The sequence below is a fragment of the Emys orbicularis genome, chromosome 11 (assembly GCF_028017835.1).
Source record: "Emys orbicularis isolate rEmyOrb1 chromosome 11, rEmyOrb1.hap1, whole genome shotgun sequence".
Lineage (NCBI taxonomy): Eukaryota > Metazoa > Chordata > Testudines > Emydidae > Emys > Emys orbicularis.
The window spans coordinates 59,417,066-59,429,909 of NC_088693.1; the positions used below are offsets into that span (position 1 = coordinate 59,417,066).

At 43.9% G+C, this 12,844-nt stretch overlaps 1 protein-coding gene across 1 annotated transcript in view; it reads left to right on the plus strand.

Moving 5' to 3' along the window:
- KIAA2012 (KIAA2012 ortholog) overlaps positions 1–12,844 on the plus strand; it is an 89,141-nt gene that overhangs the window by 45,193 nt on the left and 31,104 nt on the right. The window contains exons 13-16 of the mRNA XM_065413825.1: positions 3,486–3,557; positions 5,472–5,543; positions 8,677–8,728; positions 8,829–9,002. Coding sequence (XP_065269897.1) covers positions 3,486–3,557; positions 5,472–5,543; positions 8,677–8,728; positions 8,829–9,002 — 370 coding nt within the window. The remainder of the gene's footprint in view (positions 1–3,485; positions 3,558–5,471; positions 5,544–8,676; positions 8,729–8,828; positions 9,003–12,844) is intronic.

Genomic DNA, 12,844 nt, shown 5'->3' on the forward strand with positions numbered 1-12,844 from the left:
CCCCTTTCCATAAGGGCCCAGATCAGGGCCACCTTCCTTAGAATCGAAGAGGGCTGAATGGGACTCTGTTCTGAGACTCTGTCAATCAGTCGAAATAGTCACTAGACTAGAGTGTAACACAAGCTACACCCTTGACCCCAGGGAATGAACGCACGGACTGCACAACACATCCAATGCCATGAAGACCAAGAGAGGAGAGGTCTGTCATTTTGAAATGCATTTTACTAGTCACCGAGCCCTGTCAGTCCTGATATAATGGTCTGTTTGTTTCAGGGATTCAGCTCTGCTTAAATAAGCAGATATAACAGGGCAGCCCCTGGGAGCTTTGCCCTGGAGAAAAATGGGGGCAAACAGGAGAAATTCAGGAGCAGTGTTTTAATCTCATGATTTTATCCCAGCTCTTATATTAAAGGCCCAGCTTCTGGAATCATCTGGTTACAACATGAGAATCTCAGCTTTGATTTTTTTTTAAAAAGAAGTTGATTTCTAGGCCTCATGGTTGCAGAGAAAAGCTTGAAAGCGTGACATGCCTGTGACCCAAAGGCTCAGAAAGCAGAAGGCAAATAGAAAGAACCCCACATTTTTAAAACATTATTTTTAAGCCTTTTTGAAAGGCCTGACATGGTTTTTGAACACTTGGTGTTGGCAGTACTGAGTTCTGTTACTCAGCACAGCTACGCCTCAGGACAGGTCTACACTTAAACGGTGCACTGGCGTTAGGGTGACCAGATGAGAGGAAGAAAATATCGGGACACCGGGGAGGGGGTCGCCGGCGGAGCAAAAAAAAAAAAAAAAAAGCCGAGTGCTGCCGGCGGAGGGAAAAAAAACCGTCAGTGGAGCAAAATATCGAGACAAATTGCATCCCGACCAGAGATCGGTCGGGACGTGGGACAAACACTGAAAAATCGGGACGTCTGGTCACCCTAACTGCTGCAGCAAAGACTCTACCTACAGCGATGGGAGGGCTTCTCCCATCAGCATAGGCACTCCACCTCCGCAAGACAGTGACATCAGTGGGAGGTTGCTGGGGATTGAGGGGAGTATGGAGTCCTCAAAGTCTGTACCCCGGCCCACCCACCATAATAAAACATGGAACACATCAATAGGAGATAAACGGAGCAATTCACGTCACTTGGAGCTATTGTTTCAGCCTCTTTGCAGACACAGGCATTTGATGCTGCCTCAGTTTACACTCTGTTCAGATTTGTGGTTTTCTCCACGACCATAAGAATTATTATTTTTTTTAATTAAAATTTAAGACGAGATTCTAGAGCACAAATCTGGGGGGAGGGGGGGTGAATTCTGCTGCAAGCTCTGTGACAATGGCCAATTCTTAGGCCTCTCTCCACTCAATCCTTACTCAGACAATTATCTCACCGCCTTCAGTGAAAGTTTTGCCTGAGTGAGGACTGATTAAAAACCAAGTAAAGTCTTCTAGATTTTACCCTGTGATAGAAGGAAAAGGCCTGGGGTCAAGTTTTAAATTATTTGTACTTGTGGTAGGATTGCGGCTATTCAGGTGCTGTAATGAGGGGCTGGGGAAAAAGACATTTACAGACTGAACCCTTTTTATTAGAAGTATTATTTACAACATACAAACAGATCTTATTGTACCACAACTGATACTAGGATTACATGATTGGAACAGCTGACCAGGTCAAATCAAGGCTCAGAGGCTCTATTGGGCATTTAGAACTCTCGGAAGACCAAATTACATACACCTTGATGGGGCCTTGTTTTCAGATGGCAGGCGCTCAGCACTTTTTGTAAATCAGGAACCTTAACAGCGTCTCAAGTTGGGCACCCTAAGTCACTAGTCACTTCTGACGTTCTTGGCTGTAGTTTAAGTAATCAACACCAGAGACTAAACAATTGTTACTTGGTCAGTCTCCTGGTATCGGATTCATCTTGTTTCATGTTATAAAAGCCAGGAATCAGTTCCTGAAATTCTCAAGTAGGCAACACATTTCACAGCTGAGAAGTGCTGTTTTGGGAGGGTACTGGCTATCAACTGCTATGCCCTTACTAGCTCTTAAAAGCAGGACAAGTGTTAAAAAGTGTTTTATGACTGGACAAAGAAAAGACAAGAGATAGGCTATAAAAGGTATGGGAAATAAATGCATAGTCAATGCAATCTTGCAGCTCTATTGCATGATCCCAGTAACACAATGGGAAGTTGCCAACTGGCAGATAAATTGACCTGTGTGCTCATGAAAATGAGGTACCGATACCACCAGCTGCAACTTGTATTAAACAAGCTTCCCACACATCTATGCCAATTCAGGCTCAATCCTGACCTGCAACAACCTAGCTATTCCAGTCCTGGGCCTGTTTAGAGCCAAGGCTGCCAGTCAATGTGAATGAACTATGCCTCGAAATTGATTGATGGTTTTGTGATTAAGCGTTTTTAAACACTGATAAATAGTGAGGATTGTTATGTGAAAGCATCAACTGGCAGCAAAATTACCTTTCTGCAAGTTACTGCCTATCCACTATGATCCACTTAACAATATGTAATCCTAGTGAGCACCACTGTATTTATAGTTAATTATTTATACAACACCATAAATGTACCCAGCATTTTATAACACACAATAGAGACAGTATCTCTCTGCAAGTTAGAAGAGCTTACACTAGTTCAGGGCAACAGCTCAGGAATGAGAGAATGCGGATACAACAATGATGAGGAAAACAGTGCAGGTTGATTAGAGCTGAAGAAAAAGAGCACATAGTGACTAAGAAGTGGGAGGCTGGTCCAAGCACAGGGTGAAGCATAACAGAAGACATGAAGCTTCTTCTGTGGCCTCATTGACACTAGACAAGCATACTAACCACATCCTTCAGCACTCCTGTAAAACGCTTCCTGAAGTATCCCACAAGGCCTTTCAAAATTTCCCAGAATCTACTGCTTCTAGGGGCTGTGCCAGGATCAATGGGATAAATATCCAGTTGACATTGCACTAGTGGTGTACTGCAGAGCTAGTGTGATGAGAGAGAAAACAGCAGCAGGCTCTTTTAGTTAACTACAATCTAGTGTGGACACACCACACTATGGGCACACAGTGGTGCAATCTGACCCGTTCAATTCTCCAGCACAGACAAGCTGTGTATGTCCTCAGAGGTTAACATCTTAACAATAATTTGCTTTTTGTAACACATTTCATTCAAAGGTCTCAGGAACACTTTATAAACATTGCTTAGGACAACACCCTGGTAGAAAATAGAATGTACAGGAATCACTTCGCCCACCACTGAAATACGCCCACCTCTGCTCTGTAACACAGCAGCTGTTTAACAGTGTGCAGCAACACTGCACAGCTATTTAGAGCAGGGAGATGTGTTAACCATAAATCAGTTTGTGCTAGTTTCAGGCTGCTCTCAGGAGTTAATATTTTCTGTTATGAAAGCTATTTCTGAAAATATTTGTGATATTAAATAGCATTCATTGTAAGTCAAACCTCTGCAGTTCTTGTTTATCTTCACAGAAAGGCTCAGAGTCCTTGGGAGCAGCTGTCCTGAAGAAAGGAGAGCCTCAGAGTTTTATAAATAAAAAGCTGGTATGTTAAAACAGGAAAAAATTACATAAGTAATGTATAATATGTCATTACAGCCCTTTATGCCACACGTAGGACTAAAATTTTAAAAAAGATTTTAGTTACATTGCAAAGAATATCTTCTAGATTATTTAACTTCTCAGTAACAAATTTGGGAATAGAATCAAGCAAAGGAGACAAAGTTTAAAAAAAAAAGACATTTCAAAATAGCTAAACCAGGTATTTTCAGTGCGCATTTAAAAACGGAATGGTAAAAGATGGCCTTGGGGCAGTTTTATTGGTTAAAATCTAAAACCAGAAATACTAATTTTAAATCGCCTCTAAAGTTTATAATCCACAGACATTCAATCAGATGCTTAGCTGGGATGAAACAGTGTCTCTCCATTGGCTTTAACAGAGCTACAACACCTTACACCAGCTGAGGGTTTGGACCACAACCTGCCCTTTAGTCACAAAACTGTCACCTTTCATTTCCTTTGCTTCTTTTAAAATAAAGTTCTAAATGCCCAGAAACTAAGCATTTTGTTTGACCCAAAACAATGTTTTTCAATTGTACAGTCAGTGCTTTGCATCTCAAAGTGCTTTGCAAAAGGTATCATAGTTTTTAAGGCCAACAGGGACCAACCACTAGATTATCTAGTCCAAGCACCTAATCAGTATTCCTGATTTACAGGTGGGGAAACAGAGTCACAATGAGGCGAGTCTGATCTCTCAAGTCCCTGCACCACTTCAGAGTCCCAGTCCAGTCCTGTCCATGGGATGTTTTGGCTGACGTGATCAGTGTTTACATTTAAATTGGTTAATAAATAGGTTACAAAATTAACACACCATTGAGAGGAATGGGGCAGTTTACAAGTTTTGGTTTCAGGCTGTCTGCCAGATTAACAGAGACATCACTTCATCTTGTTACACTTTACACCTGGTTCACATTGCTAAGATTTTCTTCACAACCACGAAGTCTAGAAACATTTTTAAATCATTACATCTGATTCTGGAGCATAATTCTGTGGCAAAGGGGTAAATTCTGCAGCCAGGTTACTCTACAAGATGTTACACCTGCTGTCTTTTGAGTTTGACCATAATAAATAATGTTTCCTTTTCATTGTTTATTAAGCATAGACAACATGGGGGAGGGATAGCTCAGTGGTTTGAGCATTGGCCTGCTAAACCCAGGGTTGTGAGTTCAATCCTTGAGGGGGCCACTTAGGGATCTGGGGCAAAAATCAGTACTTGGTCCTGCTAGTGAAGGCAGGGGGCTGGACTCGATGACCTTTCAAGGTCCCTTCCAGTTCTAGGAGATAGGATATCTCCATTTAAAAAAAAAAAAAAAAAAAAAAAAAACATGCTCTGGACCCATCTTCCTGACCTGGTCCATCATGGCTCTGCTCTTTCCTCCTATAACACCCACTTCCGTGAACAGTACAAACCGTGCCCTTCCCTGAAATACGCAGTGCTACACAGATTAAAGAGAGCTCTCAGAACCTCCCTGACACTCACATTACCAGCCAAAACAACCCAATGATTTTATTGCTGTTGCCCTCAGCCTCCTTTCCTCACAATCCCTTAGCATTTATAACAGCTGCTTGCCATGAAACTTTGGCTGCAGTCCTTCACTTGGGGCTCGACATGGTGCAGAGACCTGCCCATGCTGATCCGGTTTCACCATTGTGGCCTTTGCCTATAACTTCTTTGTGGCAGAATTTACTTGTCTGTAAGACACAATGCATATTTGTGATGCTGTGTAAGCAAACAACAGATGTCCCTAATCTCATATACTATAGGATAGCTTTTCCTTTCTTTAGTGTTTGTTCTTATTTCAGCGGTTGATATCATGAGGCATGAAATCAATAGATATGTGAGTTGTTTAAGTAGTACTAACTATAATTGTCATGCCTCTGATGGGATTTATCTTCACAGGAAGTCACCCTGCCCTTGGAAGCAGTTGCCCTGAAGAAAGGAGATTCTGGGGCTTGTACAGCTAAAGGGCTGGTATGTTCAAAATAGAAATTCAACAAATGTATTTAAATGGATGGAAGGAAACCCTTGGACAGAACACGCAACCCAAGTGAATGGGCTGTACATTCAGGAAAATGCACGTAGAGCTGAGGAAAGTGGTGCCATAGCCTGAACTAGCAGCTGTAGAGAGGAACAGTGATGTAGCCTGCTGTACCCTAGTGGGGTAATCATCCTGTGGATTTTAGCTGTGTATGAACTCCCTGGCTACACTGCCAGTCACCAAAGCTACACAATCCACCCTCCTCAGCTGCAGAACAATTCAGCTCCCTATCATGTGGGGGGAAGAAGCGGAGTTGCAGAATCCTCCTGCACAGAACCCTACTTTGTGCCCCTTACCTGAACATAGTCCAAATGCTGCATTTAAGCCTTGGAGCATCCACAAATGGGGCCAAAAGACTTGGCCCACTATGCATAAGGTTTGAAATTTGCCATGAAAATGAAACGTTTAGATATTGGAGGAAGCCTTTACCACCCAACTGCTGTTCAGTAGCCTGTGTCAAGTTAGTTTTGTTTTCTTAGTCTCTCTCTAGAGTTTTTAAACTGTGATTTGGAAGCAGTTAGCAGCATGGCCACTTTAACCAGTTACAAGTAATATGGTTCAGTTTGTGTCCATCCCACACAGAAGCTCTTCCACCATCACAGCCATATTTGTATCAGTATTCTGGGCAGTAGGGAACAGAGTGCCTAAAGCACATGGCATTAGCATGGCATAAGCAGCACATGGGGCAATGCACTCTGGGATGTCCTATTTCTCACAGAGCTGGGAGAAAGGAGGATTGGCCAAACCAGTTAGACAAACATGGTTAGCGTGTCTCGTACACTGTGGAGACAGCGTGCTGAACTGCTCACAGGCAGACACCAGGTTATACGCTTAGGCCACTGCAGACATAAAAGCACTGAATAGCAGCAATAGAAACACAAAGTTCCGTACACATACAAAATCCAAGAATACACAATAGTCAGAATATTATTAGTTCCACAGAACCTTTGCCTGTAGTTCTCCAATAAACTATATCTCAAGCTCTCGGAACAACTCCTTCTCTAGCACTGACCAAGAGGTAGGAGTGTCTGCGCTGGGGTAGCAACACAGACTCCTCTCCTTCCCAGTGTGCCCTGTTAAAAGGATATTCGCAGACAGGTCTCCTCTCCCCCTACTCTTTCATGGACCAAGACTGCTCTACAGCATGCCCTGAGTTTACTTCTGAGGTAGGGACAAACTTCCCAGGCCCTACTTTCCCTCCCTCCCCCTGACAAAAAAGCCAGGTAACAGTGGGGAAAACGGGAGCCCCAACAATCAGGGAGATTTATCCCAGCTTCTTAAATAGCATCGACTGTCTCCCTACTGAGGCACCTTCCTTTTCTCCATGCTGCTTGTTCTGTCACATCACTGTTTAAATGTGCGTAAAGTTAATGGGTATAAAACCCCAAAATATAAAGAATTCTAGTGGCAATTTAGGATAAAGAAGGCGGGTGTGTGAATTTATAAGCAAGTCAGAGGGGAGGTGAAAAGAGGTGACCCCTTCTTCCCCACTAAAGAAGTTTAAAAATAATTAAACCAGATAAAACTAAGCAAGGCTCAAAGGAGGCATGTGGTACCACCCACACTTCTCTTTTGTGCAATGTACATTACACACATTTAAAAAAGCACTTGGGTGTGACTTTTTACTAGCTTTAACCAAAACCCATGAATTTTGCCATGACAAATCTCTGATTTTCTCTCAAATTTACCATGGCAAGACTAGAGCTCTATCTTGCACAATAGTGACAACAGTGGCATGAGAACTCAGGAATTCTACCTGAGGCTAGATCTGTTCAATGACTAGTGATGCGGAAAAAGGAAGCAAGCTAATTAACCCTATGTACCAATCAGTCACCGTCAATTGCCTGTGCCAGATAGAACATGGTGTTGGTTATGGACACCAATTAACCTCACAACTGAGGAAGAGCAACTGAGGTAAGAGGAACTAACAAACAGAGACAAAAATTTGAAGAAAACAAATATGAGAAGATTAATAGGGCCACTGAAGTCAGTGGAGTTTGCTCCAGATTTGCTTGGGTGTAAAGAACAGCAGATTTTGAGTTAAATTAGAAGCTAAGGGCCTGATTCTGCTGTCCTGTCATAGGCAAACCTATTGAAATTAATGGGAATTTTGCCTGTCTATGGTCTGGAAAATCACTCTCTTTGGAATTTGTTAAGCTCTCTTTGCCCAGCTGCCCTAGATATGAAGGTTTCAGATAGGCTCAAACCTGCAAGGTGGGAGTTGAGGGCACTCTGCTTCTCACTGGACTGCACTTCATAGCATTGAGCCTCATGTGCCACAGACAACAATACATCTCATGCTATTGTTCAGTTTATACTTTCCTGCACTGTCTCAGTTTTTGTAGTCTACAACCACCTTCACTATGTGCAGCTCCAGCAGTCAGAAGGGGATCTGCTCTTGAATAAGTAACTTATTAATCATCATTAATATGGGAGCAGTGCTACTGTTGCTCCCAGACATTTCTGTCTTCACTTTCCAGTGTCTCTCACTGCCTTGTCTGTCACTACCTTGTTTGTTCATTTTCTTTTCATAGACGTTATTACTTGAGGGAGGACATGTGATGCAATATGAAAATTAATTCAACTTCAGTGGAGAGACCTGGTTTAGTGACAGAATTGGGAGCCAGGAGCTCAGTCTGACACAAACTCCCTACATGATTTTCTGAAAGCAAAATCTTCCTCCCTTCTGCACTAATCCCAAGTAGCCAGGTTCAGCACAGGGAAGGTTCCAGGGGATAGAAGGAATCCTTCTCCCAGACTGCTCTATGAATACTATTGCAGCAACCTATTCTGCAGCTGTGGCAGGAGCAATGGGGCTGCTCTTCGCTGGACAGTGAGTTAGAACATGACCCTAAGCAGGAGTTAACCAACAGATTGTTGACCAGAACTTTGCAGTCACCATAGACAAGGACAAGTCAAGTTCCTTGTGTCAGATGGTCTTGCGTAAACCTTATTGGGGCCAGGATTTTTATGACCAGCTGCCACAATGTTGCATTTTACTTGCCCCCATCTACATTGACTGTTCATATTAAAAAGGTGCTTCTCTTTTTTTTTTTTTAAAAACAGGAAATTAGAACACAGCAAGGATATAGACACTGCATAGAAAATGAACATAAAGGTACAGTTAGTTGGTGCTTGCTCATTCATTTTAATTTTTACTGCATCATTTGATCTACGAGCAAACACTATTGCTAATTCTTCCTCCATTTTGCCAGTAGGAAATGGAGGCTCTGTTCCTGAATTCAAAGAAAAGAGCCAAGATTGTCAACCTGAGGTGTCCAGAGAGACTCAGGGTCAACACACTAAGTTGTGCTCTGACTCACCGATGCATTCCAACGGTGTAACACAGACACCAGGAGCAAAGCAGCAGGAGGACAGTAACTTTGTGAAAGGTGAGAAATCCATGATCATCTCTTTTTCATACAAGGCTGATACCTGTTTACAGCAATGTGAGAGAAGGATTTTTCTATCGTTTGAAAATGCATTGGATTGGAAACCAATAATTTCTGGGACGTGATTGTTTGAGAATCATTGCTGTGCTATTTTCTTCCTAGGTAATAGTCCATATTCAAAGCTTCTCCACTATTCAGGTCTCTGGGAAAACACAAAGTTTGCATAACAGGAACTCTTGAAAATTTTACACAGAATTCCTAAGTCCCATTGGACTCCCAATGAGATTTAGGATCCTAAGTGTAAGCGGGGGAATGGTCCCGCTATTGTGGGGAACTTTCCTGGCTTCTGCACTACCCCGGTGAAGTGGGCTAACGAAAGGATCCGAGTCCTCGCTCCCACTTCCTTTACCCAGAGGCCTCCCTGCCCTTGAGGACTCCCCTTCCACTCTCCTGTCTGGCAGAGTCCTTGTAAACCCCGACAAGGCTGGGCCCAGGATTCCTGGGGGGCTTGACCCCCAACCCTGCTGTGGTCACCTAGGACAGGGGCTAGGGTGTCCCCACTCCGGGGTACTCTCTTTGCACTGGGCACCTCCCTGACCCACTGATCATTTTATACAATTTAAAGCAAATACAAGTTATTTAATTAACAATTACTTTTAAAAAAAGAATAAGGAAAAATGGAAAAGGTTAAAGGAAACACATCACCCTGCTCTGAGGCAGGGAATATCACAAGCAGTGTCTCTGGAACGTCAGGGCAGTTCACAGTCTGTTCCTTGTAGGTCCCGGGCCTCCTTCTCAGGCCCTGGCTGTGCTGCAGGGACGCTGTGGGTTGGACACTTGCTCTGGCGGTGGCCACACGCTCTCAGGCTCTAGGTGGCAGGACCCTTCTTCCCAGCGTCGCCCCCGCCTTGTCAGGGTTACGATCCCCCTCCAAGTCTGGCCTGCAAGGCCTCTTGGCTGAGGTATCTCCCTGCGCTGGGCCCACTGCCAGGGTCCCCCTCACTCTCCCCAGCTGCTCACCGCACCCAGCTCCGGACTGCTCCAGCCCCAGCTCCAGCTCCACTCTGCCTCAGCACGGCTGCTGCTGCTGCTCTGCCTCCAGCTCCCTGGGCTGCTTCTCTGGCCCCTCTGGCTCTGGTTGCTGCAGCTCTCCTCCCAGGGCAGGTCTGCTCTGCAGGCTGCTTCTGTAACTCTGCTTTGGGGCTGCAGCTCTGCTTCCAGCAACTTAGCTCAGGCCCCTGCTCTCTCCTGGCTGTGCTCTGGCTTTGGGGCTGCAGCTCTGCTCCCAGCAACTTAGCTCAGGCCCCTCTCTGTCCTGGCTGTGCTCTGGCTTTGGGGCTGCAGCTCTGCTCCCAGCTCAGGATCTGCTCTCCCTGGGCTTTGTCTCTGGCTCTGTGGCTGCGCCTCTGGCCCCTCTGGATCTGGCACGGTTCTGCTCTCCAGCTCAGCTTGGGCCCCTGCTTTCTCCTTAGCTCGGCCCCACTCAGTCTGACCCAGGCAATTCCAGCTCACACGGAGGACGGGACCCCCCTCGCCTCCTGACCCTCTGATTAGCCTGCCCGCCCTGTCAATCAGGCTGATCTGGAGCATTGGCCTCTCCCCATTGTTCCTGGGGACTGTCAGTCTCAGGCTCCTGATTTGCCATCGACCCTTCCCCTTTTAGTGCTGGGAGCTAGCCAACCAAACCCCCCCACTGAGTGTTAGTAAGGGGGCAACAGTTCCCTTACATAAGTGCCATAGGGACTTTTGAAAATGGGATATAGAAGCTTCTGAAAATTTTACTCCTCTGTATTTTTTTATTTTTTTATTTTAACGTGCGTGGGAACTTCGTCATCTATTTAGCCAACAGTGAGTTGGTACCTTATTAATCAGCAACCATCCTTTAGACTAATAGGCATCTGGGAGTCTTCAGGTTTGGGTGCACAATAACTAAAAATTATATATTTGTTTATTATTGCTCTGGAATCAAGGCCTAATGTTCTAACTCAGCCCTTATTCAGATGACACTCCCAGTTAAATCAGGATTTGGCCTAATATTATTAAGCACAATTTCCCTTACATATACAAACTTTCCATGTTAGGAGATGGGGATTCTGACTCAAGCTGAGTCATTGATTTCATTTCAGAGGAGGGGTTGTGTGGACATTTACTTTGGTTTCAATCTGGATGGGTTTACACCACTTGGCCCAAAGGAGTTTCCAAGGTATAACAGCAGAATTTGGCCCCTTGCATTCCAGGTTCAAACAAGCCAAAAACTTAAAGCAAAATACACTCAAAACAGAGGCACTACCATATGTGAATCTGAGCCAACTTAAAACAGAGCCAAGGTCCAACTCAGAAGTTTGAGAGTCTTGATGATCCGTTCAGTAAAATTTACCAAGTTTTGAATTTCAGATTAAATGCCAGAACAAGAGAGAGTTGTATATGGTTCTGGGATTTCACTGCAAACATTTCACACAGCTCTAATCCCAAAGTTACTCTTGAACCCAGATCTCATGTATGATAGCCATGGGGCCGGTTCATCCCTGGTGTGACTCCATTGAACTCAGTGAAGTTACACTTGGATTAAACTTAAACCATTGTGTTAAAAGCAGAGGACCTGGTTTTGCAACTCTTATTATACTGAGCAGCATTTACGTGAATAGTGCCATTGCTACTACCTGGTACAATTCAGCATAAAGGTTGCAGAATTGAGCCCCAAGCTAACAAAGTGGACTTTGATGTCATTTGCCAATTGGTTTTGTATGCCAGAAGTCGTTCAGTTTCCGACTCAAAAGAATGCATTTTTCCCTTGACTAGTTTGTAGCCTGCACATGAAAGAAAGAATCGTTTGGTCCACATTGCTTTGTTTAACTTCCAGTACAGTTTTATTTTATTTTTCAAAACCATGGGTCAGTCAATGACAAAGATGTTTTCCTTCCAGACAGTTCACTCACTTCTGGGGGCATTCATGGAGAGTTTGACAGCTTTATCTTCTTTCTGAGTTACTTATACCTATGACTTCATTGCTTTGAAACTGATTTGGGGTTTGGTCTGACATGAAGTGTAGATGTCAATGATTGGGGCTAAATATGTCACCTGCATTTGTTTTATCTTGTAATGGCCAATTTAATCATGCATAACTTCTTGTTAAGGCGTGTAGGTGAGGTGGAAATGCTGACCAGAGTTTCAGGAAATTCTTTCCTTGCTGCTAATGACCATTTAATATCTGATAGACCATATGAAATGTTTTCCTAAGGGCTTAGAATATTTGGGGTGTTCTTTTTATAGAGCAGGAGGTCATTAATGAGCAAGTGCAAGAAATGTGGAAATAGCTTGACAGGTCCTGTTGAGTCAGTGAGAAACTGTCACTCTGCTCCTGTGCTTTTTCTTCTCGAGCCTAGTAACACTCATGTATGTCTGAAGAGACTGACATTACAGGTCTATTTTAATACTTGAATCATTTCCCTGGTTCTTAGATCTTGGATCATAAGGGAGTGTAGTTTATCCCCTCTACATATGACCCTTTCAAAACAGTACCTTCAATTCTCTCTCATCTTTCCCCCCTAGATTCCTTGAATTTCATAGGCCCAGCTCAAAAATTCAGACCTGGAGTAGGTAGGCGCAGCTTCCCTTTAGTCACTGGATTACCACACACTTACACCAGGTCTGATTTTGGTCCCAGTCTCCATTTACTATCTCAGGTTTTATAGACAAGCCAGAGAAAGCTGCTTCATTCTCCCCATTTCTGCACTGTTGTGGACTGGATTGAAAAGACAAACCATAGGCAGGAGCCTAGCAAAAAAGTCCTAGAAAGATTTTTTGGTGTTACACGGGAATTAATTCCCATTTACTTTAAGGGG